General features: G+C 39.8%; 1 protein-coding gene across 3 annotated transcripts in view; it reads left to right on the top strand.

Annotated features, from left to right (window-relative positions):
• LOC126360492 (retinoid-inducible serine carboxypeptidase-like) overlaps positions 1 to 27,584 on the top strand; it is a 283,675-nt gene that overhangs the window by 154,055 nt on the left and 102,036 nt on the right. The window contains exon 1 of one of the 3 annotated variants that reach the window (XM_050007715.1): positions 11,853 to 12,065. The exons of the other annotated variants lie outside the window; for them this stretch is intronic. Within the exon in view, the coding sequence (XP_049863672.1) occupies positions 12,008 to 12,065 (58 nt within the window). The 5' untranslated portion in view covers positions 11,853 to 12,007. Of the gene's footprint in view, positions 1 to 11,852; positions 12,066 to 27,584 lie in introns of those variants that run through there. 3 annotated transcript variants of the gene reach the window in all.

The following is a 27,584-nucleotide window of genomic DNA, read 5'->3' as shown; positions in this document are numbered from 1 at the left end:
CGAATACGTTCTGTTCATCCTCAGGCGTTTATACATACATACACACAGAGAAATGTACTTAAAAAATCATATTAAACTAGATTAACCTAGAACTCTTTGTTAATTGTTTGGTACTGTAGTGGTTGGTGTGGCATTTGGGGGGGGGGGGGGGGGTAGGAAGGAAGCAGTGGATGGAGAGAAATCGGTGTCAGTGATGTCTTCTACTAGTTTCTTTTCCTTGTGGTTGACTATGTGTCATATTATGTATCATACATAGTCAACCACAAGGGAAAAAACCAGCAGAAGACATCACTGACATCGATTCCTGGCCATCCACTGCTTCCTTCCACCCCCCAACCTCCCTGCCAGGAAGTTTTATATCAGCACACACTCCGCTGCAGAGTGAAAATCTCATTCTGGAATCATCGATATGGGTTTTCGGAGCCGAAGGCCCACTCGTGTAGCCTTGATGACTGCACGACACAAAACTTCAAAACTTTACGCCTCGCCTGGGCCTGTCAACACCGACATTGAACTGTCGATGACTGGAAACATGTTGCCTGGCCGGTCGAGTCTCGTTACAAATTGTATCGTGTATGGGCGTGCAGACAACCTCATGAATCCATGGACCCTGCAGTTGGGGTGATATGGGACCCCTGATACATCTAGATACGCCTCTGATAGGTGACACGTAGGTAAGCATCCGGTCTGATCAGCTGCACCCATTCATGTCCATTGTGAATTCCGACGAACTAGGGCTATTCCAGCAGGACAATGCGACACCGCACGCGTCCGGAATTGGTACATAATCGTTCCAGGAACACACTTCTGAGTTAAAACACTTCCGCTAGCCACCATACTTCCCAGGCATGAACATTGCTGAGCATATCTGCCATGCCTTGCATCGTGCTGTTCAGAAGAGATCTCCACCCTCTCGTACTCTTACAGATTTATGGACAGTCCTGCAGGATTCATGTTCTCAGTTCCCTCCAGCGCTACTTCAGACATTAGTCGAGTCCATGCCACGTCGTGTTGTGGCACTACTGCGTGCTCGTGAGCCCTACGCGATATTAATCAAGTGTACCAGTCTCTTTGGTCCTTCAGCGTAAATGAAATATCCTTCACAATATCAGCGTGCCAGCTTTCCACAACTATGTAACAATATTACAGTCAGATAAGGTAAAAACATCCTGGATCGTTTCGATCACTAAACGTGTAGAATGTGGTTAATTTACTCCAAGTAACACCGATTTCTTAAAGAGAAGATGAAACCATCCATTACATTTTTTAATCTACTGGCCAGATTTGGATGTCACTAATTGCGTTATAACTATTCAAGAAATTATGTGTTATCTAGAGGTGCTCATCCTAATCATCTTCTTCATCTTAAAATTTCTTCTTTAATAGATAATGATCGATTTATTACACAGCAAAATGGAAATTTGCCGCTCTGCGGTATAGTCTTCGTATTCGAAAAGCTCAAGTGTGATGTTGTAACAGCCAGTCAGTTCTGTCACCAGCCACATAATGTTCCTCGACTGTACTCTAAGTAGCATTATCAGCCGGTCAGTTGATACAGCTGATAACATTCTTATTGAGGACCGTATCAAACTAAACACTGCCTAGTCTGAATGTACTTTCGCCAGGAAATATATTGCTAAACAAGCACATATATTGCAACACATTTCGAAACTTTGATTTCATTCTTCCAGCTTTCTGTCTTATAAGCAAAGTTTTAGCACGTTAGGAAGAAGAACGACAAGACGCAGAACCAAACGTTTGATTCTGGGGTGAGGAGTTGGAGGAGGAGAAAGGATTACACGCACCAAATTTAAGGCGCAACGTTTTAATCTTCCTGTAAAATATATGAGAGTGAACATATGAATCACTAACATTGTTGGTACATTGCTCGTCACTTCGAGTTGAAACTGAAATCAATTCTACAATCAGTGGTTACGTTTGACTTGTGAATCATTTTTAATCAAACCATGCATTTTTTTCTCTGCCTTACATAAAAATTAAAGAACTGGACATGTTTTTTTCAGCGAAAATAGTCAAATACGGAAACCAACAAGAATGTTTCTCAATAACTGATACGGCAATTTTATCGTTAGAGAGTGTCACAAGAGTGCATCATAGTGTAGTTCGTGCTTCCTCCCAAAACAATTTCTTTCCACAAGAGGATCCACACTTAAGATTGAGATAGTTTTGGGAGATACATCAGTACAGTGCAGCATGTTATTTCAGTTATGTTTTTCACAGAACTGAAGGAAAAGTGTTAATAATATTGGGTATCAGTGGAAAGAAACTGAACAATGTAGGGAACATTATAATGCAAACTGAAGGAGTAGTAAGACGAAGAGAACACTCACCAGAATCAGTTAACTATAACAAGGTTGTTTGTGTTGTTGCCCTGGATGATAATTAGATGAAATATTTGTCAGGATTTGTAAGCAGTGAGTCCTTGAGGTACGGCAATATGTGAACACCGAGAAGTAAGTTTAAACAGTTTTATTAACAAAGGCTGATTATAAAACACACACATTAGGTGCACCCATCATCACTGTGTCTGACATCCTAATTACGGCCGTTTCGAAAGGCTAGATGGTGATCTAAGAGAAGAGACATATTCGTGCCTGAGGCCACGCCAGGTGATGCGGCGCGCTGCGGACGGCGGCCAGTGGCTTACTCCCAGCATCGCACTGCGGCTGGACACACGTGTACTGACCAAGCAAATAGTCAGCATTCCAGACAGGTCGGCTGGCGAGCGCGTGTTACGTACCGTATGGATGCGTGCAACCCATAGACCCTTACATCACTCGCGCCAGAAAAAAAAAATAGCAAACATAGGGCGCTATGAATCTACACTCCTGGAAATTGAAATAAGAACACCGTGAATTCATTGTCCCAGGAAGGGGAAACTTTATTGACACATTCCTGGGGTCAAATACATCACATGATCACACTGACAGAACCACAGGCACATAGACACAGGCAACAGAGCATGCACAATGTCGGCACTAGTACAGTGTATATCCACCTTTCGCAGCAATGCAGGCTGCTATTCTCCCATGGAGACGATCGTAAAGATGCTGGATGTAGTCCTGTGGAACGGCTTGCCATGCCATTTCCACCTGGCGCCTCAGTTGGACCAGCGTTCGTGCTGGACGTGCAGACCGCGTGAGACGACGCTTCATCCAGTCCCAAACATGTTCAATAGGCGACAGATCCGGAGATCTTGCTGGCCAGGGTAGTTGACTTACACCTTCTAGAGCACGTTGGGTGGCACGGGATACATGCGGACGTGCATTGTCCTGTTGGAACAGCAAGTTCCCTTGCCGGTCTAGGAATGGTAGAACGATGGGTTCGATGACGTCTTGGAAGTACCGTGCACTATTCAGTGTCCCCTCGACGATCACCAGAGGTGTACGGCTAGCGTAGGAGATCGCTCCCCACACCATGATGCCGGGTGTTGGCCCTGTGTGCCTCGGTCGTATGCAGTCCTGATTGTGGCGCTCACCTGCACGGCGCCAAACACGCATACGACCATCATTGGCACCAAGGCAGAAGCGACTCTCATCGCTGAAGACGACACGTCTCTATTCGTCCCTCCATTCACGCCTGTCGCGACACCACTGGAGGCGGGCTGCACGATGTTGGGGCGTGAACGGTGTGCGGGACCGTAGCCCAGCTTCATGGAGACGGTTGCGAATGGTCCTCGCCGATACCCCAGGAGCAACAGTGTCCCTAATTTGCTGGGAAGTGGCGGTGCGGTCCCCTACGGCACTGCGTAGGATCCTACGGTCTTGGCGTGCATCCGTGCGTCGCTGCGGTCCGGTCCCAGGTCGACGGGCACGTGCACCTTCCGCCGACCACTGGCGACAACATCGATGTACTGTGGAGACCTCACGCCCCACGTGTTGAGCAATTCGGCGGTACGTCCACCCGGCCTCCCGCATGCCCACTATACGCCCTCGCTCAAAGTCCGTCAACTGCACATACGGTCCACGTCCACGCTGTCGCGGTATGCTACCAGTGTTAAAGACTGCGATGGAGCTCCGTATGCCACGGCAAACTGGTTGACACTGACGGTGGCGGTGCACAAATGCTGCGCAGCTAGCGCCATTCGACGGCCAACACCGCTGTTCCTGGTGTGTCCGCTGTGCCGTGCGTTTGATCATTGCTTGTACAGCCGTCTCTCAGTGTCCGGAGCAAGTATGGTGGGTCTGACACACCGATGTCACTGTGTTCTTTTTTCCATTTCCAGGAGTGTATTTCGCCATTTGTGGCATCAGAAGGCATTGCAACATGTATTTCATTTGCAGTCACAGTAGCGTTCGGTACAGAGAAGTGTGCCGTCAGGGTGACAATTCCATACGTGACAAATGTTGTCCACAAAAGACAAATTAATAAAAGCAGTAAAAACACAATACTGACAATCAAGTATGCATCAACATTACTGGATGAATCGAAAGATTTAATTCCATTCGCTGCTTGAATGAAGCTTAACTCATTATTGGAAGAGATTACATTTTCATGGATGTCCTTAATTAAATTATTGTCTTCAGAAAAACTTGATAAGGAATGCTTTCCATACTTTAATATGTATGAATCATTGTAATAGACAGATAACATTCTCATTAATGGCAAATGTCCAGTTGCATGAATGTAGTTGGCAGTACACTATCAAACAGATCAGATGATAAATCACAATGTCTGGCATTCGAGATTAATCCACTATTATTCAGTTTGAATGTAAAGGGTAGCTCAGTTGTAACATAGTTTTTACATGTAAATGTGACACCAAGGGTGGAGTTAAATGAGAAAATTATACCTCCAGAATATCGTTTAAGAAATGGATGATAAAGGTGTGTTAAAATTCTAGGGCAATCATCTCTTGGGGGATAATTCATAAACAACTCTTTGTCACAGCTGTACACTCTACCATCTAAGAATACTGACGATTCAGGGCAAATTAACTTATGACTACGTTTACACATATGGAAATCATTTTCATTTAGTGACACAAAATATCTTCGATCCTTGCTGATCAGTAGATAATCATTCAGTACATACTTTACATGAATACCTGCCTATCTTCATTTCACAGGGTAAGTATAAATCTTATACATTGCAAAATTATGCTTTGATCTAGCAATGGTTATAGAAACAATAACAGTTAATTCGTCTTGAATCATTAAAGAGTATGTGGTGGCTAACTTAAAGTAATCGTATAAATGGTAGGAGTTAATAGGGTAAATCATAGTATAGGTTGCATCTAGCTTTCACTCAGTTGATGCTAGGATCTGTAAAAATTGTTCTGGATGTAGTAGTACAATGCTAAAACAACCATTTGAACTGAAACTTCCTGGCAGATTCAAACAGTGTGCCCCACCGAGACTCGAACTCGGGACCCTTGCCTTTCGAGGGTAAGTGCTCTACCATCTGAGCTACCGAAGCACGACTCACGACCCGGTAGTTCTGCAAGGTTCGCAGAAGAGCTTCTGTAATGTTTGGAAGGTAGAAGACGAGATACTGGCAGAAGTAAAGCTGTGAGTACCGGGCGTGAGTCGTGCTTCGGTAGCTCAGATGGTAGAGCACTTACCCGCGAAAGGCAAAGGTCCCGAGTTCGAGTCTCGGTCGGGCACACAGTTTTCATCTACCAGGAAGTTTCATATCAGTGCACACTCCGCTGCAGAGTGAAAATCTCATTCTGGAAACATCCCCCAGGCTGTGGCTAAGCCATGTCTCCTCTATATCCTTTCTTTCAGGAGTGCTAGTTTTGCAAGGTTCGCAGAAGAGCTTCTGTAAAGTTTGGAAGGTAGGAGACGAGATACTGGCAGAACTAAAGCTGTGAGTACCAGCCGTGAGCCGTGCTTCGGTAGCTGAGATGGTAGAGCACTTGCCTGCGAAAGGCAAAGGTCCCGAGTTCGAGTCTTGGTCGGGCACACAGTTTTAATCTGCCAGGAAGTTTCATATCAGTGCACACTCCCCTGCAGAGTGAAAATCTCATTATGGAACCATTTGAACTACTTTCTAAGGCTATTCTTAAGTTAAGGCCATCAATTCCTGCATTTGATAAACTATTAGTAATTCTTAACAAAAGAATGTTTAAATCTAAGTGTGCACTCACAGCATTTAATCCTTGGAATAGTTCTTGGATATCTGCGTTCGTTTCATTACGAATCGTGGAAATGTGAGATAAATTGCCTAACAATCTGTTCAATGAAAACTGTGTGGTTAGTAATGGTTCTTTACATATTGTTTAATACGATAATTTCATTAGAGAGGTTAGTTGAATCTGTACTGGACTGTTATTTAGCAGCTAATATTTTGCCTTTAACTTCCAGTAGATCGCGGATAGTTAAAGTACCAAATAAAGTATGAAGGATACTCCCTCCAAAATCAAACCAGGCACGTTTACGCCCAATTAAAGTTTTGTGTGGCAAAAGCTTTAAAGAACAGTAAATATCTTGTTCATAATTAGCAAATGTAGACTCTACCTTCATTTTGGCTGTGATCCAGGTATTATACCAAGATGTACCCATGTCCAAAATTGTATCATTGCCCTTAACAGAACGAATTAGATCAATTTGTTTCTTTACAGAACTGAACTGTTGTTGGATTTCACTCAGATTGTACTTGAGGACAAGTTTTGCGTTACTTGCTGAAACTACCATGTCTGCTTGTGGTTCAAACAAAACACCTGTACTCTGTGGTACTACTACTGGAGTATTAGTAGAATACGCTATCATAGCAAACATTAGAATAAAAATGAACATGGTTTATTAGTTCTAAATACAAGAGTTAACAATGAACATAAAATAAATGAGTTTCTTGTGGTAACCTGTGGAATAAAAGGTTTAGTTTCACTGTGCACTCGTGCAATAGCTTCAATACTAAATTTTCACAACACATTCACATAAGCACATGGCTGAAATAACCACACGCATTGCACTTCTACACACTACACACGTTTACGCAGATTGTAGGGGTGTCTGGAACTGGATCGCTCGGAATGTGGCGATGCCTTGGCCTCGAAGTCCGGACTGCGACCTCGCGATTCTCGCTTCCTGTGTTTGAGAACAGCAGGTCTGCCTCTCCGTCAGTCCTCGTCGTCTTGCGATACTACAGGAAATCTACACAGAAATGGCCTTACACGACTGACATGAACGACAATCAAACGAAAGGGCTGTTGGAGCTTAAGAGTGACTGGGGACAACACTCTTTATCTTTGGTATTACACTGTGCAAGCGATCGGTAGCATAGTGCTATGTGGCCGATATCGAAAATTTTCGCGTAAATTGTATGATATTAAGGCAAACTATGTGAAAATACTAATGTTCCTGTAATCCCAGAGTTTAGAGATAGCGACAGCAAGCAAGCAGGTCTGAGCCAGAAACAGTAACGCCTTTGTGCTGGAGGAACCAGCCCAGCCTTTGTGCACCAGATCGATTAGTGACCACGGTATACACAGGAAGCTCTGATCGCGCATTGGACCAGCATGTGCGGGGGGCCGTTGATTCATAACCGTTGACCGTGGTGGATGACCGATCGACTTTGCAGAAAGTATCTAGTGCTGCGACTATTTATGGTGTAGGTGCTTATATTTTTTGGGATCTATCTGTCTGGCAGTATGTTGTGCCCCAGCCGCCATTGTGGCTTTAGAGCATCTTCAGACCAGCAGCTGTAGGACATCGAAAATACACCGAAAACTGCTGCCTTTTATCTCGTCTCTAGCTGAGTGCTTCGAATTACGTTTGTGTTTTTTTTTCATGATCTGTTGTGGGAGTCGAAATATATCATGAACTTTTAGATATGTAATTGATCTGATTTTCCCGTCTGTTCTTAGACACCAGTGTGCTTCGAGGAGTGAGATAAATAAAAAATGTGAGCCTCAACGTCCCTGAGTCCAGCAGAAAATATAAACTAAGCCCACTCAGCTTTTCAGAAAAGTAATAAACACCACAGCAGCTGTAGGACTCCGAAATTTCTCTCTCTCTGACAGTGCCTTCAAACAAGCAGCTGAAACTCGAAAAGTGGTGAGCGTCTTGTTTAGAGTTAGAGAGATATTTATTTCGATTTCCAAAAATCGTCGTTTTGCGTGTAAAATCGGATGTTGCAGCTGATATCGGTTTTGTGATCTATTTGCCACAAAAGCGTGTGAAGTGCCTCAGGGAGGTTTCCCAAGCGTGCCTTGATCTTTTTGGAATCTGTGTTCAAGTGTGGCGGAATACATCGCAAAATTGAAGAAACTACTGGGCAGCGTTCTTGTTGAAACTGTATGTCCAAGTTCGGTGGTGGTATTCCTCAGAATAGAATACGTAATAAAATCGCTAATTGTTTAAGTATTCATGCTTCACCTACAAAGCTCTCTCTCTCTCTCTCTTTGTGGAGTGGCACATTTAGTTCCTGTGCCATCTTCAAGATATTTATATGACAGTATTCCGCACTTCGCCTAAATACCAGATTTAATAACTCCTGAAATAGTTTGTGTTCAATGACAGCGGCTATCTGTGTACGGAAAGAAGGTGCCGCTCGCAGTGGCCGCATCGGTTAGAGGCGTCATGTCCCGGACTGGATGGCCCCTCTCACTGGAGGTTCGAGTCCTCCCTTGGGTATGGGTGTCTCTGTTGTTCTTAGCATAGGTTAGTTTAAGTAGTGTGTACGTCTGGGGACCGATGACCTAAGCAGTTTTGTCCCTTAGGAATTCACAAACATTTGAACGTCATAGAAGGTTGTTGGTATCACCTACAAGACTGGAAGTACGTAGCACGAGGCCGCTCTGTGGATAACGTGTGACGGCGCATGGTGGTTTAATCAAAACGTGGCTGCGTAGAAAGGGCTCTAAACTGCAATGGGACTTTTACGCACATTTACACAGTCTCCTGTTGATAAATACAGATTAAATGATATCGAACTAGACTAATTTTTGCCTTCTGTTAAATTCCACTTTAAAAGTAAGAAACAAACAACGCTTTCCATCACATTAAAAACTTGATAAGCAGTATTGTGTTGTGCTGACTCCAGCTACAGACTACAAATATCTGACGAAACACCTGATAAAATATACCTGACAACCACTATGACATACATGTATCCCCAAGTGTCGAGATACATTTGATCCCGTTGCATATCGTTTAGAGTGTGGTAGAAGCAATGGAAGAAGTTGGCCATACAGGTACGTTGCAGAAATGTCATTAGGCAAAATACTCTGCTGCAAATGCAAAATAGAAAACCAAGTTGTATCATGAGTGAGGAGTCTGTCTGTTGGTTAGTCATCAGCCTTCCACTACAGTAAAATGAACACTTGTGGCAAGTCAGTCTGATGGTTAGTAAGTTGGGAGAAATCTCTATTTTTGGGCAATAGATCTTTAGCTTATAAATTGTGATTATTCATTATTTAATCAATAAATAGTGATGATAACAGTGACAAGTAATAAATAATTATAACTGAAATATTTTTACATGACATAAGGAGGCTAGGCGAAGTGGCTGGCTTGTAGAGAACAACAGATCCTTGTCCCAGAGACGACTTTGACGAATTACTATGAAGGAGAACGACAACCGCTTATGGACATTGACTTCTGACCTGGGCTTTCCGCCTTGCTGTGATATTTGTTCTTCCAAACTCACAATAAATACCAGGACCGCTGTGAAAGATAACAACTCTTCTTTCTGAACACTATTTTAATTACCTCTCATATGCTATTCTAATTATACGCAGGGGAAATCAGGGCTGGGCTGAACCATGAGGCAGAGCAGAACTAGGGGTTTATGTTGACTGCAAAGTGGTGCACTCTATAATCACTTTCAGGAAATATTAATCAAGTGATAAGCAAGGTAAGAAGCCATTATGGCAGAGTTTGTCCTTGGCCGTTGTGCCAGTAATGAGCTCGTACTTCTTTTCCTTGTGTATACTGCAAGGTTGGTAATTTCATATCTGCAAGGTTAGTGAAAATTCTTTATCTGATAGTTTTCCCTTTCCTAAAATCTCAAAACGAATGCAAGGCCTTTTATTGTAGTGCGTTTAGACAATGTTTCTTTCTCGTAGCGCTTTGTGGGTTTGAACTTCACAGGGGAGAGCTAAACGGACCGGAACGGAACGTACTGACGTTCCTTTCTGCCCCACGTACGGTACCATTCTTCCCTACTGTTTAATTTTTAGTATTGTTATTTGATCTAACACTTTTCAGATACACTACCATATTTTAAAGTTTTGCACATTGTTTCCAGTTACATTTCTTCTTTTCTTATGATTATTAGAACATATGAATACAAAACTGATCGCCAAAATTTGTTTACAGAAAACATGGAAGAGGCAGTGATAGCTGTTATGAAAAAGGAAATGGGATTTAAGGAAGAAAAAACTCAGTTAAAGGCCCCTGAAACAGCTCTCCAAAGAGTAGTTCAGAATAGACTTAAAAATTAGACTCTTCAACTGATTACTCAACTGGAAAATTTTCCATCTTTTCTCGAATGAGCAAGAGGTAGAGCTTGTCAGCTGTTCAAAAGCCATGGAATGTAAATATCTTGAATTGACAATGAAAGATTTCACAGCTTTAACTTTTCTGTTAACAGAGAAACACAAACTGAACATCGTTTAATAAATAACTGAAAATGGTGGGTGAAGACTGCATGACTGAGTTTCTTTCAACGCACCCAGACTTGAGTATTAGAATGCCAGAGGCTACCTCCAGTGCTCGAACAGTGGGCTTCCATCGTACAGGTGTTTCCAAATTATTAAACTTTTTTTGGTATTGTTGACATATACAAGCTGTCAGAAGACCGTATATCAAACTATGACGAGACTGGGACATGCGTCAACCGAAAGACACATTGGATGATAATACCTCCTCAAGGAAAGCGGCAAGTTATCAGAGAGGAGAAAAACCGTAACATCACAAATGCATTTCAGCTGCCAGTTCCTACGTACCTCCTATGCTAATCTTCCCCAGGAAAGAGATTCGCAGGGGGTTCGAGTTGGGTCCTCCTGTGGGTGGTTGAGCAGAATGCATTTATTCAGGCTGAATGAACACCGAGCAAAAGGCGAAAAGAGACAGATCATCATTTCTCGAAAAAGAAAAATGCAAGTAGGAATAAACAAATGTCGAAAGTGGAGCAGATGTGACTGAAGCCGAGTGTCTTCACTGTAACGATTTATATTCAGAGTCGACTGATGTTTGGGTCGCTTGTTTCGTGTGATAAATGGACACAAAACTCTTGTGCAGTAATTGACAGCGAAGAAGATGAAACTGAACTCATCCGTGAATTTGTGCCCAAAGTGACTAAGTTTCTGCCATTTGTAAATAAATATGCTTATTGTGTTTTTGTATGTTCTAGAAAATATGGTTAGATTTTGAAATAAGGTTTGTAGAGAAATGAAAATTAGTAATAGCCTTTACACTATATTAGAGTTGTGAATGTGCTTCCATTCTGCCCAAGATCTGGAGCACAACGAACCAATTAACAACTTTTTAAAAAAATTTTGTGGTATTCGTCTGTGTGCCTTTGCATAAAACTTCTTTGTTCCACTGTTTAGAGTATATATTAGTTGTCACGCTGAATTTTTTAGCTTTTTCTTTGCCATTTGAATTGAACTGTGGTCATTTTAATGTTCGTTTGATCGTCCTGCACCCAGTTTGCCCACAAGTCTTAAGTCTGGTATCGTGAATACACTTAATCTACAGAGACGAATGATGTTATTCTGTTCACATTCAGCTGTTGTCGTCCAGCTTGAGAATCTGGACTTTGTCTTCAGATGTTGAAACCTATCAGTAGAGGCTGCCATTTTAGTTACAAAATTTGAATAGGAGACCACTTGAGCGGCCACTTGTAAACGCCAATCAATAACGGACACACAATAACGAACAGATTAGTAAGAGTGTCTCGTTATGTAGCAATCAGAAAGCAGCCTTATTTCATTCCGATAACGGTGACACAGTGGGAGGAGAGCACAACTGATACAACCAGGAGCTGCTGACAAGAGTCCTCCAGTGGTCAGAGAAAGAGAGAGAGAGAGAGCATCATGTCTTCTCTCGGAGTGGTGAGCCTACTGCTGTTGCTGCTCGTAGCAGCCTCGTCTGGTAAGTGTGACTGCAGACTTCGAGTACTTTTCTGCACTTATAGAACGAAAGAATCAAGAATAGAAGCATTAATTCGAGATATGATTAATATTAATAGAGAGGAATTCAGTTAGCTCTATGAGGAAAATTTAATTACCAGCACGTTTGCTCACATAGACCAGCACCAGAAAGCAAGAAAACTCTGCTGGTGCTGGGGAAACTTAAAAGTAGCCCGATTGTATTGTCTGGACAAGCATGTAGAGGGAAAAATCAGTAATACTCGTTCCGTTACCTCATAATGACCTTGATAGTTTCAGAAGGCTAAAAATGTGATTACCATTGCCTTTGCTGAGTATCTACGTATGCATTGTTCGTGTGTCTCTACTAACATTACAACAACAAAGTTTCTCATATTGCCGGATGTCTATGCGTAACTAGAAGGAACAGACCATTTAGAAGAGGTTATATGGACGTTCTCCCTGTGAATTTGAAAGTATTTTCACTAATAAACGTATTTTCGACCACAAGCAAGGCAGTAAATGAAAGTTCCTCAAGCACATGAATCGCTTACGAATATTGAATTATGTTTGCTAGCAAGAATCAGATACTGTCAGAGTTCTCCAGTGGTCAGAGAGAGAGCATCATGTCTTCCCTCGGAGTGATGACCCGCTCGTAGTAGCCTTGTCTGGTACGAAAACAAAGTACTGCACTTGTTCTGGAAAAGTGATGAAAGCGAATTGTCACCAGAAGAAATTCCTCAGCTATAGACACTGTTAACAGAGTGCATCATTTGAAATATATCTTCACACTAATCTCTATGCGGTCCCTCGATTTTCGGTATTTGCACCGATGTTACCTTTTATTGCCACCTATAGAGAATAGTCTTATATATCTATTCACCAGCCTGCAGATACCATCCTATTTTTCCTCGTCCCAGTGCAAATTTGCGTTTTTTAGCGTGGTGCTGAAATGACACGTCTGTCTGGCGGGGTTGGATGATTTATCTGTTTACGAAGACATTTTTTTTCTAGAGGGTGGGTGGAGTCGCCCTCCACTGCCCGACGCTGGGCACGCACTTGAATGTGGACATAGCTCGGCAACGCTTGGGTGAATATTTTCGCTGCAAAATACACAACACCATGTCTCAGATTTTCAATTGTTGCCCGGGTTGTATCGATCCTTTCAATTCCGAACTGCGACACAACTCTCGAAAATCGCAAACCAAGTCGTCGACTTGATTAAAGTTCGAAGATGACTGTTGAGTTCGTAGTGTGTCGCACTGTTAACTGCGGTCTATCGCGACAAACAGCGATGCAAGCAGAAGTCTTAAGCTTCGAAAAAGAGGGTCTGCAGAACCTTCGCTGTTAATGGCTGTGGTATGAAATATTTTAGACTGGTAGATGAACATGGGCAGAGTTCCATAATTGATCTCTCCTTTTACTTCTTTTCTATTATTGCTAGTGTTTTCACCACTATGACGATTATTTAAAGGAAGACATGGCCGTGCTCAGTAAAGAGTTTTTCACATGTTGCATCAGATTGTTGTTCCAGTCGAACAATCAGCAGCCTGGGCACCGATTTTGCAGATATTATGTGAAAATGTGCTGTGTTGAACCAAAAATAATGTTTACAGTTGTTGCAATGCCATCCACTTACAAAAGTATTGGTTGAGTGTTTCCTGAAGTTACAACGCGATAAGCCTGGACCAGTCAAGGGTTATTCACCATGGAAATCACATCATCGCGAACTTTCATTTCCATTTGTAGACAAAAATGCGTCCCCATGACTCAGACCTAATTTTCCATTCTCTCTATGCATAAACAGAGTAACGGAATGCTGTTTGTGACTGCCGCACTTTTTTTCATTACAAATTTATGGTTTTTATTTGATTCTTGCTCCTATTTCTACACATTTTCTGTAGGACTGTCAAAAAAGGCCAAGAGTCTGAATAGTGTGGATTTTGCCTCGCACAGGATTGCTGGCTCAGGCACAGTGAGTGCAGATCATGGATTGCGCCATAGGAAAGACATGAGTGGGTGTGTAAGAGAGACCTCGGCAGTACAACGCTGGTATCATGAACTAAGAAATATCAGATGTGTTTTGTTATTCAACAGGAGAGATATCAATTTAAAACTTATCCCATTTTTTTACTCAGGGCATGACCAGAATGTACCAAGCTATTATGCTCTTTAAGGCACAGTGGAATTAATGACATTAGCTGCCAGTGGACCCTGGGGAAAGTTGAAAATTTGTACTGCACGGGATTCGAGCCTGGGTATCCTGCTTAGTAGCCAGATGCACTGACCACAGTGGTCATCGCAACTGTAGGGATTACCCTAGCATGCCTCCCACCAGAGTCAAATCCTCAACTTATTCACAAGCTTCTGATGTAATGCCTCTCGCCCATTACCCTCATTTCTCACGGTAAGTGTTCGAACATGGTCTGCATCTAAACAGAATTGATTATATATTGTGTTTGTTCTTTTGGACATGATTTGGATCCCACAGCCACTATCAATCAAAGCACAAAGGACTTAACGACATTAGTTGCCAGTAGGCATTGATTTAAATGAATAGAGAAAGTTGAAAATTTGTGCTGGGCCAGGATTCGAACCTGGATTTCCTCTTTACTAGGCAGATGCACTGACCACTGTGTAACCTGCACACACTGGAGCTGCAGTGACCACTGTGTCTGGATGGCCTGGTGGTCAGTGGGTCTACCTAGTAAGTGGGAGATTTGGATTCGAATCCCAGTCTGGCACAAATTTTCAACTTTCCCCATCGATTTAAATCAATGTACACTGGCAGCTAATGGCATTAATTCCTTTATATCTTGTTTTGCGGTGGCTGCAGGATCAAAACCGCGTCTGTTCTTTCAGACATTTCTTACAATATTTTTTGCAAAATATTTGCATATCTTCTTATTAATCCCAATTTAAGATTTTTCCAACCCTTATTATATTTTCTCTCTTGTCCAGAAGTTACAGAATTTCAATCGAAATTTTAAATCGACTAATGGAAACTTTCCTTTCATGGTTGCTATGTCACAAATCTGGTACATCAAAATCGGTAAATAATTCTTACACTAGTAAGCCTCTATACATGCGTGAAGACATATAATTATTATGAACTGTTGTTGTCGTTGTAGTCTTCAGTCCTGAGACTGGTTTGAAGCAGCTCTCCATGCTACTCTATCCTGTGCAAGCTTCCTCATCTCCCAGTACCTACTGCAGCCTACATCTTTCTGAATCTGCTTAGTGTATTCATCTCTTGGTCTTCCTCTACGATTTTTACCCATACGCTGCCCTCCAATACCAAACTGGTGATCCCTCGATGTCTCAGAACATGTCCTACCAAACGACCCCTTCTTCTAGTCAAATTGTGCCACAAACTCTTCTTCTCCCCAATTCTATTCAATACCTCTTCATTAGTTATGTGATCTTCCCATCTAATCTTCATCTAATGAACTACAGATAGAAAAGAGGAAGAAATGAAACTTGATGGTGGAAAAAATATTTCAATCTGCTGCGACTGCACAGTATTCCAAACTGTGTATCCACCCAACAATGTCTTTGGTCAGATTCCTCTCTACTGATACGAATGACAAGAAGAAGGAACAAGACCTGGACGTGGGAATAAAGTTTCATGCAGCTGCGGCAGAGTGGCAGATTCCCTAAACCCTCTTAGTTGCTGTTATCTACAAATTTTTTCAAACCCACAATGTTGACGAGTCCCAACTCTTTCGTACTCTATGTGCAGACAAGTCTATAAGCGTTTTCAAGTGGCTTCTGTATAATTCTAAATAGTCACTGGTATACATGGACTTTCTTGTCGTCTTCCTGCTGAGCAGTGTGTGTCTAGTAGGATCTTTTGAAAAAAATATTGCTGGGTCTTAACATCTGAATGACACTCATAACCTTTTATCACATGTAGGCTATTTAAAAATACATTATAATGGTCAGCATTTATCTCAATTCTGCCCTTTGTTCAATAGAAATGTGTTTGGCATACTTTAGCCGCTATTTTCTCCCTGTCTTCTTCATCAGCATTCTGAATATTGCTACTGAATTCAGTATCTTCCTCCAGGTATCCCTGTTTTTCATCAGTCTAGTGGGTTTCTCCAGTGTTTGCTTACTATTAACAATACGCTTTTCAATGAAAGGCACAGTAATTACATCTGAGTTTGACAATATTAATACTACTTGTCTCTGATACTAGCCAATTATGCCTTTATACTTCGATAAGAAATCAATGGAGTTAAAGTATCCACCCTTAAATCTGGTACAATTAAACAAGGATGATCAATAATTACACCTCTTACACCCTTCGTATCAAAGCTTCTTGTTTTGTCAGGGTAGATATTTTTTTTGTATAGGAGCTAACTTATCCCTGTTAAGAATAGAATCAAAGAGTGTTTGGGACAACGTATTTACTTTGCTGTCACTATCAAGGAGACAGAGGATTATTATGCCTGCCGGCCGCGCTGGCCGAGCGGTTCTAGGCGCTTCAGTCCGGAACCGAGTGCTGCTGCAGTTGCAGGTTCGAATCCTGCCTCAGGTATGGATGTGTGTGATGTCCTTAGGTTAGTTAGGTTTAAGTAGTTATAAGTTCTATGGGACTGATGACCTTCGATGTTAAGTCCCATAGTGCTCAGAGCCATTTGAACCATTTTTTTTAACTATTATGCCTGAAACATTTAACTGTATGAAGGCTGATTTATTTCACTTTGTACAAGGGTCTCATGAAAGTCATCAAGCAAATATTTTTCAGTCTGCTTCCAGTTAATATAGTCTTTTCATTTACAATTACATTTACACTTAGGTTTAGAAGTTTGTCGATAGTTATATTTGCAGCTGCCTCTTCTAATCTGTCCACTTTCTGTCTTTGTTTTCTGCACATCAGCTTAACTTCCCTTTCACCTTTAATCAAAGGCATTTCTTTGCATCATTGATAAAGAAATCATCATTTCTTTTGATGAACTGGAACATCTCTTAGATCCCTTAATCTTAGTATGTGAGCTACATCTTTCATTTGCTAACTCCTCCTCCTCAGAATTTCGCAGTACTGAATCCACTTCTTCCAGAGGTATTATAGCCTGCACTTTTCCATCACTATCATAAATATAAGCGCTTTCTTCATTTTCATTAGCACCTGCTACAAATGAGTTGTTTGGCTTTTCCCTATGTACTCTAATATTTTCTTTATGAAACTTATCAATAACTTTCTAGTGTGCCCAAACACTGTCAATTATATTATGTGTATGGTTCACAAATTATCAGTATTGGTAGTTGCTACCAAAATGTCATCCACATCGTCAGTTTGTGTGTGTTGATTTAATGAATTGGTCTGTTTGTAAAATATTGATTGTATTATTGACCCTGCCTTGTGAACACGTTTCCACACAGATGGGCATTAGTTTCCCTTATGTGGCCTACCATTCTCAATAATCATAGTTTCAGTTTGGATATGTCTTAATAGTACATTGTCTACATGCCTTCCTTTGTCAAAATTTTGAAAATGTGAGGCTATTGACCTGTTCTGCTACCTCTGCCATGATAATAAGAGCTGACATTTCGTACTTCTAATCCCCTAAAATTCACTTTCCATTCCTGATAATTTCTGTTATTTATGTTTCTACCAGAGGGCACATTATTATTATTATGCATCTGTTCCTCATTATCCATTTTAGGCATTGTATGAATCTGGACACATTATCCCTAGGCGTGGAAACGATTCTTTTCTGCCAATCCCAAGACAGTTTACTTAGCAACTTCATTACTATCATGTTCGGTTTCATCAAATGTGACAGACAAGAAACACACTTCCTAGAAAACTCTTTAATAGATTCACGACCAAAGGTGTACTTATTACCACATGAAAATTGTCTTAATACATCGTTCTGTTTATTATGGATCCAGTTCTCATTCGAGAAAGCAGATTTGAACTCAAAAAGTGTTTGAAAATGTAGCATGACGTTAGCTGATCCACATAGAGCATCCTTTTTTCTAATGAAAGAAATTTTGTCAACTTCAAGACAGCCTTTCAGCAACATATCTTCAAAATCATTACAGAACTCTAATGCGTGTGTTCACTTGCTAGATCTAAACGCCAATGTTTCCAGCATTAAATGAAGGTGGCATCAACAGAAGTGTCACTCCTACACAATAGTGTTACACAAACTACCAGAAGGTATTCTGTTTCATATGTCAGCAATGGTAGTGTTTAAAACCGCTACTTGGAGTTCTACTGTTTCTGCCTTGTCAGAAGCATTTTGTTCACATATCTTCACATTTATTTGACAGATATCCACTTAATTACTTCTACAAATTGTTTAGAGCAAAGTTCGTGTTCCTTGCCTATTCTTTCTGTTAACCTGTTTTCTACAAGTTCGTATCCTTCTTTGTATACAATGTGTACCTCACCAATTTCTATTTTAAAACTGTTATCCAATTTGGATAACTATGATCACACTTTTATTTTCAATTCATTGGAATCAGTTTTAAAATATGAACCATCCATTTTTAATTCATTTCCTCCTTTATTCCTTTTTTACTAGATTTCTATTCAGGCTTTAAATTATTCATTAATTCCATATTACTGGATTCTATTTAATTTTGCTGTTAATTATTACTGGATTTTAACTCTTCATTGACAGACTGTATATTAGCATATAGTAACTGGATCCTATTTGGCATATTACCCAGTCTCGATAGAGTCAGTTGCATTATCTGACTAATTTGAACTCCTGAATCAACAAATTCACTGTGACTATCTTATACTTATTGTGATCATGTCCCTACTTTCAAATAAACCGCATATCTAGTTTTTATTTCTACCTCATCATCGTCAGCGAATGGTCCTATTTGAACTTTCACATCACCTTTTACTGTAGATTCCATCATCGATAATTTTCTAAAAGCAATAAATAACTCTTATGTAGTCTTGACTAAAGAGTATTGACCTTGTTGACCAATGCTTGCTTGTAATACCAGCAATAGTGATGCGACACCTCACAAGGTAATACAGGCAGCATCAGTACCTGCGCTGCTGTTAATGATGGTGGGTGTGGCCTATTGCAGTACCACTGGGGAGGGGGATCTGGAACGGGTGAGCACACACAGCAGGTTGTAGATACATGCAGCACTGTGATAACACACTGTCTCCATCAGCACTCAGAGTCAATGATTGCTGTAATGTGACGTCGTCCACTTTCCTCTTAACACATTCAAGGTCGCTGTAGATAACATTGACTCCCAGTCTCACATTCACGAACAAACCATTACACTGTTCCTTTTATTTCTTTCACTGAATCATGCTTCTATATGTTTCGTTTCGGTATTCTAACTGTGCCTGCCGAGTACAGTTTCTACGCCGATCCCTTTCACCGTTTATTTTCCCAGACCAATCTGTACCATATGTGGCACGGATTAAAAGTTTTGTTATTGCTTCATGGGATATTGTTTGTTTTGGAGGCGTTTAGTATGAGTTCGTGCGATTTGAAACAGCAATGCCGATTACGAGAGCCTGAAAATTATTTGTGCAGACATCATACAGTAACTGCCCATAATTTCCAATCGATCAGTCCACAATCCAGCTCGTCAAACTGGAATAAAAGGTCCTAACACGCTATTTATGACCAAAAATAATCAAAAATGTATGTTTACTCTTTTAACAAACCAGTGTATTCACATACACAAACTAATTTTTGAAATCATTTAAGTTTTCCTGTCATAATCAACACTCAACACAGTTTAGAGGCGACCTCTAGTCGACGTTCTAAGCACTGTTAATTATCGCTCCATCTCTTAATTAGGTAAGTTAATTGCTCGCTTTAAAAGTGGTGAATGAGCTACACCTCGCAATGCGGTTTCATACAGAAGTACATGCAACACACAAAATAATAAACATCGGAACTAAAAACAGGCTTTCCAGTGAATTATCACTCCACCTAAGCCCGCTCTACACATTTGCACAAAAGGGCGCGATACCGTTTGATCGATAAACACTCATGTCATTCTTCTTCAGTGCCATCTGAGGCTGTGCTTACGTGGCTACGGACAGAAGTACGGCACATCAGCACAGCAAGACACGCCTAAGGCAGCTGATGACGATCGGAAGGAAGTGTATGTAATGTTACGGTTGTTCCATCATGCCGTTGATGCAGTTTCGCACCATCTGGCAAAAGCAATGCCTGTAGTTCGAACACCATAAGTGCCTACAGCAGAGCTCAAATGGCACCCTTTCTGACTAAAAGGTCCTACATATTGTTGTTAATCGAAAACTAACAACTTTCCCAATGTTTCTATGAGTAATATTGTACTCTATTTATATTCTAGAAAAATACCAGTTAGATAACTGTTAAATTCCGACTTCTAGATTTTTTTCTAACAGAACCAAGAGTAGATTGCAGCATCTGAACTGTCTCTATTCTAATGCCTGTAACCCTGTAAAGTTACATAATCGTCTTGCAATTTGGTTCACTTACATCATTTCTTCTAATTAACACAACACTGTAAGTTTGTCCTGCGACTTACTTCTAGAAGCTAGACAATCTAACATGACTTTATAAATATTAGTACAAAAATCAGTTTTTACTTAATATTTTCCAACACAAAGAAAATCAAGTCCATAAAAGCTTTACTGTGTGTTTCTAAATAAAATGAAACCTAAATCTAAAAGTACAAGTTTCTATATTTAATCTTTTGCGTTTGTGAAACTTCGTAAAAAGTGGATTTTTGTGGAAACTAATCAGCATATCATGTTGAAACTTGAAATTTGTAAAATATGCTCTACAGCATCTGGGGAAGTATTGTGAGATTATTTAAGTATTTACTTTTATTTTAGATCATTGTCCAATAATCTGTTTGAATGTTTGAGCATACATTAAGTGAGGCATGCTTGGCCTTAACCGAGTGTCAGGGAAGTACCGATCTCATTCACTCGCCATCATTGCCTGTACCCACAGCGCTTTTTTCTCCACAGAGGACAGTAGCGACTCTGGAACAATCAGATGGTTTTACCAAAGTTGAAAAAAAATTCCGGCCACCCTCTAGTCAGTCAAAGCATGGTATTAAAATGATGTGTAAAAATGAAAAGTGCAAAGATACTATGTAACTTTCTTGGTCACTGAAGTCCAAGATAATGGTGTAGAACATCTGTCTCTAAATTACTTAAGTGTACATAAGTACATACACACACAAACTGCGTAATGTATCAGCTCCCTCTCTTTCCTCTCCTCCAATCAGAGCCTAGCATTTTAGATATCATTAAAGTGAAAGAGCCAATTCTGATGCAGCCGCCTCTGAGATGTGGTGAAAAGTACCCAAATGACCTGAATTATTTATCAAACAATGCGTTATACACCTTAAAAAGCAAACAAGTGACAGTAAGGACTTGCGCTCTAAGCGATCCATGCAAACTAAATTGTGCATACAGATAATAACAATAATTTCGTATGGTTAAGTGGCCTGGTCTAAGTCTTACTATTGGTCGCAACGTTGGCAGCTTGCACATTCCTAATCTACCCCAGTAATCCAACTGGTAAATATGGACCTAGTGTATAAAGTGAAGTCCAAACTGTGTGTTGTTTCTGGCGACTCCTCTCATGATTTAGAGGTGAAGAACAGATTAAAATGAAGACTGAAAAATCCGTGGTCTGATCGAAATCCGATCCCTCGACCTCTAGGTTTCCAGGAACACACTTCATCATTAACCTACCTGGCTCGAGATGTATATAGATAGTTCACCTATTGGTGTTGATGAGTCTGTTTGCGAGTATCAAAGTATGTGACACACATGGCCATATCTTTTGATTGCATTAATTTAGAGGCTTAAGTTTTTTACACTGCCAAGGAACCATTGATCCTAGTTTGAGACATAAATTGCAACTCTATACCTCTACTTGTTCCAAGGAAAGTTGGTCGTAACAGTCACACAGACAGACAGACAGACAGAAGTAAAAGATGATCCTACAAGGGTTCAGTTTTCGCTAACTGAGGAACAGAACCATCAAATCTATTCGAACTGCGTGAAATGACGAAATGACGAAAATGTTGTCACCTACATTTTCATTACTGACTTAAGAAAATAGTTTATGAACTGACACATCAATCACATCATTAAATTCCTTTGAAAGCTATACAAGTATATCATTCGCTATTGACTATTAGAATGAATATAAAATACACTCTCTGTAAATAGTTAAAAGCCAACATTTGCTTATGTGTCGTAATTAACGTAATATGAATCAGTTATGTGTGAGTTCTGTATAAAATGTCTGCAAATCTACCAATACATCTCAACACAAAAAAGTCCAATGGTTACATCAAATATTGCAATGTTATTTAGCACATACATGCATACATACCTCAGCAAATAAGTGTCTAAAATATGACTGTCAACTCTAAAGAAAGTATTCCATGCCTAAACAGTTACAAATAGTCAAGGGAAACCATACGATAGTTTGTAAGGGGACCAGAACCCGGTTGTATGGAATATCTGACTTTTATGCTTTGCACCCATATTGATTCTTATATTTGAATATTAAAAATTATGTGGTTCTTAATTATGGCCATCGTGTATTTTTTATTCATGTCGCTTGGCACATCAACAGTATGTTAACATATACCAGAAATTTATAGTGGTTTTGTCACAATATGAGCTGAAAGTTTGGGCTGGTTTAGGTCTTTAATTAATTATATCTCCTGAATTAATTAGGTTTGAGCTGTAACAAATGTCATTGAAATGACCATAAATTAGTCTACAGTTTAGAGATAATCTACTTTTGTGAATCTATCTATTACCTCACTAGATTTTTTATGGGTGCCTTATAAACAGAAAATTTTGAAATACAATATCTTTTGAAGTAAGTCATTTGCAGCAAAAATAATTAATACAAAACGTTCAGAACAGTGAATAACATAATCTGTATAAATAGGCTTCAGAGAGGAAACTAATTTACAGTAGTTTGTAACTTCATTAATACACATTCAGATAAGGGATTCAATTATGAAAATTTTCTGGAAGAATAACAGCAAGAAAAGAAAAAAGCTAGGATGGATCCCAGCTATTGTAATTAGGAGTATAAAAGACAAAGTATATGGTGCAGGGCAAATCTGCTTTCTTACAGATACCAGCATTAAAATACATTGAATGACAATTTAAATTACGAACCATATGTTTTGTATGTTGTAAACTAAACTGTTTCAGATACTATTAACATATAAAAAGTAACGCACAGTAACATTTGAGTTCCTTACTGCTGCCTGTCTGAGTGCCCATTTCTATCATGACCCTGGAGGCGATAGGAAAAAGGAATTGTTGTCACTGATGAAAGGAGGTGCAATTTAAACATGGGTCTTGCATTGTTTGTACTTGGTTTTTCTCTTTTTCAGATTTCGAATAGCTTTTGAAATACAAAAACTGCATACTAAAAGACCTGAATCAGATACCAGATGGGATAATAGCGTTTGTGGTTTCTTAGCCCTTCTGAATTAATATTGTGTTTTCGTTTTGTCCTCAGAACCCTTCAGCTCACAGGCAATGAATTTAGAAATGCGTACTTGAATCGAGATCACTTTGATCTTTGAAAGGGACTGGCGACTTTGACACCTGTGGAAAACGTAGAAATCGTTGGGGTTCATCAAGCTCCTTAAATATAATTAGAGAATGTAACTGATTACACTCTCTGTTATTTAATTAGTCTCAGTAAGTATTAGTTTTTTAAGATCTATCGCAACGCCTACATTAGTGACAAGATTTGTAACTGTTATCTAACACTGAAGTATCATATACATTGCAAGTCAAAATTCAATGAATATGTGTCTTCTGGTTTGCTATTCTACAAGTTTACTCTTTTTATTATTTGTACATAGTAAGTTTGTGCTCACACTTCACATCTTATAAATTCAAGAAATACCTTTATTTCAATGGATGTGGTGATGGCTGTTAGTTTTGATGTTGTATCGTTATTTACATACCTTGATTCTAGTGAACGAAGTTATCTCACATATGGCGTATTGTTTTCCAGCAGATATTGTGGAATTATTTAGACACTGCCACACCACTACCTATTTTCAATAGAATAATTATTTTTATGAACATATTGATGGGATGGCTATGGACAGTCCTCTTAGCCCAGATGAGGCCAATATGTTTATGGAGAACTTCAAACAATGGGCTTTCAGACTGCCAGTAAAAGACCAGACAGGTGATATTGCTGTGTTGACAATACTTTCATAGTATGGACTCACAGTGCATAGGAATTGGATGGCTTTCGGATACATCTCAACAGTATCAATCTGAAAATACAGTTTACTGTGGAGACAGAGAATAACGGCCAACTGAATTTCTTGGATGTGTCTATTATGAAGCTAGGGGAGGGCACTTGGGCCACAGTGTATACAGTAAACCCACACATACTGACCATTACCCTCATAAAGATTATAATCATCATCCCAGACAAAAAAGAGGTATCATTAAAACCTTGGTAGATAGGGCTCAAAAAATTTGTGAACCAACTTGTTAATAGATGAGCTTGAACGTCTGTGGTCGTCATTCAAGAAGGACGATTATTCTGACGAAGGAGAGAGATCGAGCACTTCGGCCTAGGGTAAGAATCAGGAACGACGGCCACCCACTGGGGAAAGGTTTCTTTCCTTTCATTAGCACGATTACAGATCGTATTGGGGATGTGTTGAGCAACTGTGGTGTGGAAACTACCTTCAGAGCCACCAGCAAAATAAAAGAACGTTTAAGGTCAGCAAAAGATACACGACATTCTTAGGATACACTGGGTATATATGAAATTCCTTGTAACTGTGGACTGGCTTATACTGAACCACAAAAAGAAGTAACACCTGTTTGATTTAACACAAGAGGAACTGCAGACTGGGACATGGATAATTCGGTCGTAGCTCAACGTCTTTACCAAGAGATTGATCTTGAAATAAAATTCACTGGCACGAGTATCATATCGAAAAGTCACATTATCGTGTGCCTATGTCTAGAGAGGCTGTTTAGATTTATAAAAATAATAATAATTTTAACAGAAAAGAGGAAGGTGTTAAATTAGATAAAATTTGGAAAACATTGCAACATAGGGATGACAATCGATTACTTTCAGTGATCTCTATACTAACTGGATGGCGAACTTCGCCTGTCACGGTGTGCTGTCGTCTGTTAGTGCCGACGTATTTTAGTTAGGCAAGAAACTGTACGTGATATTTCAGCTAGAAAGGCGGCACTCGTTTTCGTTCGAAAGTATCTACACCCTTGACGATACTAAAACTAACTAGATTAACATTAAAGCAACGAACTACCAATTCTGTTTTACGCTCACGAACACTAAAGTCTACTGTAATATCGTAAAGTACCAAAAAGCGAAACAATATTTTTCCCAGGCGTGAGCAACAGTTTTATTCACATATGTAATGCACTTACCAGTGGCGACAACATCTCTGGCGTCGCCAAAAAAGTAATGGGATTTATTTATACGTGAATTTGGATATCCACAACAATATGCTAATTATTGTCAGGCACCGTATGAAACAACCAACATTATGTGTGACACTGACACGAAAATTGTTTTCGTCTTTTACTGAACTAATTCACATGTACCAACGTGGAAATTGCGATGAAATCAGTTAGTTTAAAGTGCATATTTAACTGAGAACTAACGTATATAAACAGTTCAGTCTATATGGGTAACTTTGCACCACTTTTTCAGTCTTTTGGAAAGTATTGCACACAAAATCTACATCACAACAGACACCAAAATTTCAACTGTATTGCTAAGCTGTGCTTCGCAATTAGGAAATATATACTAGAGATGCTCTCTTGGAGTATACTTTCAATTTTAATACTGGTACAAAATTACTCAGTCATTCTGGGTAACTTTAGGTTAAAAAAACCTAGTATTTTTCCCATATCTAATGTTCTGAATAAATTTACATCCTAACAAAAGGAAATCAGGTGTTAACAAGAAATAAAAACAGTGTTGATTCATTTTCCAGATTTACTTTGAAATACCAAGATATTTTTATCAACCTGGCTGTGTTCAACTTAAATCACTATCAGAAGCTTACTTCACAGTCAAAGCAATTAAAGAAAAATCACAAGCCTAAGAGTTTTTAGGGAGGTGGAAAGACATTTGAATGAATGACAGAGGTAATAAAAACGATACATTAGGTACAAAATAATACGAACAAGTGGAACACCACCCATTTGAAACAAGAATAGCAATTGGTACAAAGATACCATGATTAGTTAAAAGTTACCCTTATTGCAACGTCCCAAGGAACACCTTCGTATGTCTATGTACTTTTTCATCATTCTAACATTATGAATACTGTAAACATTAAGCATGAGCAAGGGTATTGAAATGAGGACAGGAAATATGAAACACTAAATATGAAATTTATTTTTGTCATTCCATACATTTTTAACCACTGCTGCAATGTTACAGGCACAACACTACACATTACTGATTAAAATAATCTTACTGAGTTTTTGTCTTACACTAGTTGTACTGTGACCTATTTTCTCAACTGAAAACCTTTTCGCATATGTTTTCAGCCGCACCTGAATGTACCTAGATGGAATCACATGTACAAGCTGTGTCTCATGCAAATCTTCAATCCACATTCATTATGGAAGTCATGGTTAAGTTTAGGGAATGAATAGTTCACAAATTTTTTAAGAACACGCATGACAATCTCACTAATTAAGTGCTTTTGCCTCAAGTCACTACTGACAACAAACATTTGCAACAATTTTTCTGAGTGCTCCACCACAGAGTATACAGCATTACCTGTTTCAATAAGCTTGCCTTAGCTTACAAATTTTGTGAATGAGCTCTTTTCTGCAGTACTAAGAAGTGCATATGTCGCGTCATTACAAACAATGGGTGGCCTAAGAATGTACAGGCAGTCCTTACATGTAACTTGTTTTGAAATTGCGAGGGCAACATATCCTGCAATGTAGGCTACTACAAAATGTTCTGCTTGTATGTAGAAAGCAGAGTACCCTCTTCAATAAGTGAGCACCATTTTTCTACTTAATCTACAAACATACAAGAATCATCTACAAGAGGACACTTTTGTGATCGGAAATCATACAGTCCCACAGGTACCATTGAACACATGCTAAAATTTGCACAGCTCCCCCAACAGTGCTAACATTACTGACTAAAAGCAAATTGCGCATAGCACACTTCAACTGATGTGAATTTGGGTTGTTATTCCAACCCCCTTCTAGATCTCACACATGAGAAGAGTTGAATATGATCTTGGGAAAACATGTATGCCAATAAATATTGCAGAGGAGAATTTTCTCTAATCATTACTACCAGTGCAATGGCCTTAATCGAATGCTTGTTCAAAATTATGCCAAAGGCAAAAGTATTTATTGGGTGCTGCAGGAGAGAAACACCATTTACTTTTAAACTCCTTATATAAGAGTCTGTCTGATGAAAAATATCAAGCCAATATGCCTGATTACTGAGTTTCATGTTGGCTTTATATCCTGAAGCTAGAGGATTTC

This window comes from Schistocerca gregaria, chromosome 1, assembly GCF_023897955.1.
Source record: "Schistocerca gregaria isolate iqSchGreg1 chromosome 1, iqSchGreg1.2, whole genome shotgun sequence".
NCBI classification, from domain to species: Eukaryota; Metazoa; Arthropoda; class Insecta; order Orthoptera; family Acrididae; genus Schistocerca; species Schistocerca gregaria.
Note: the sequence above shows the minus strand (reverse complement) of the source record. Positions and strands in the feature narration are given on the sequence as shown.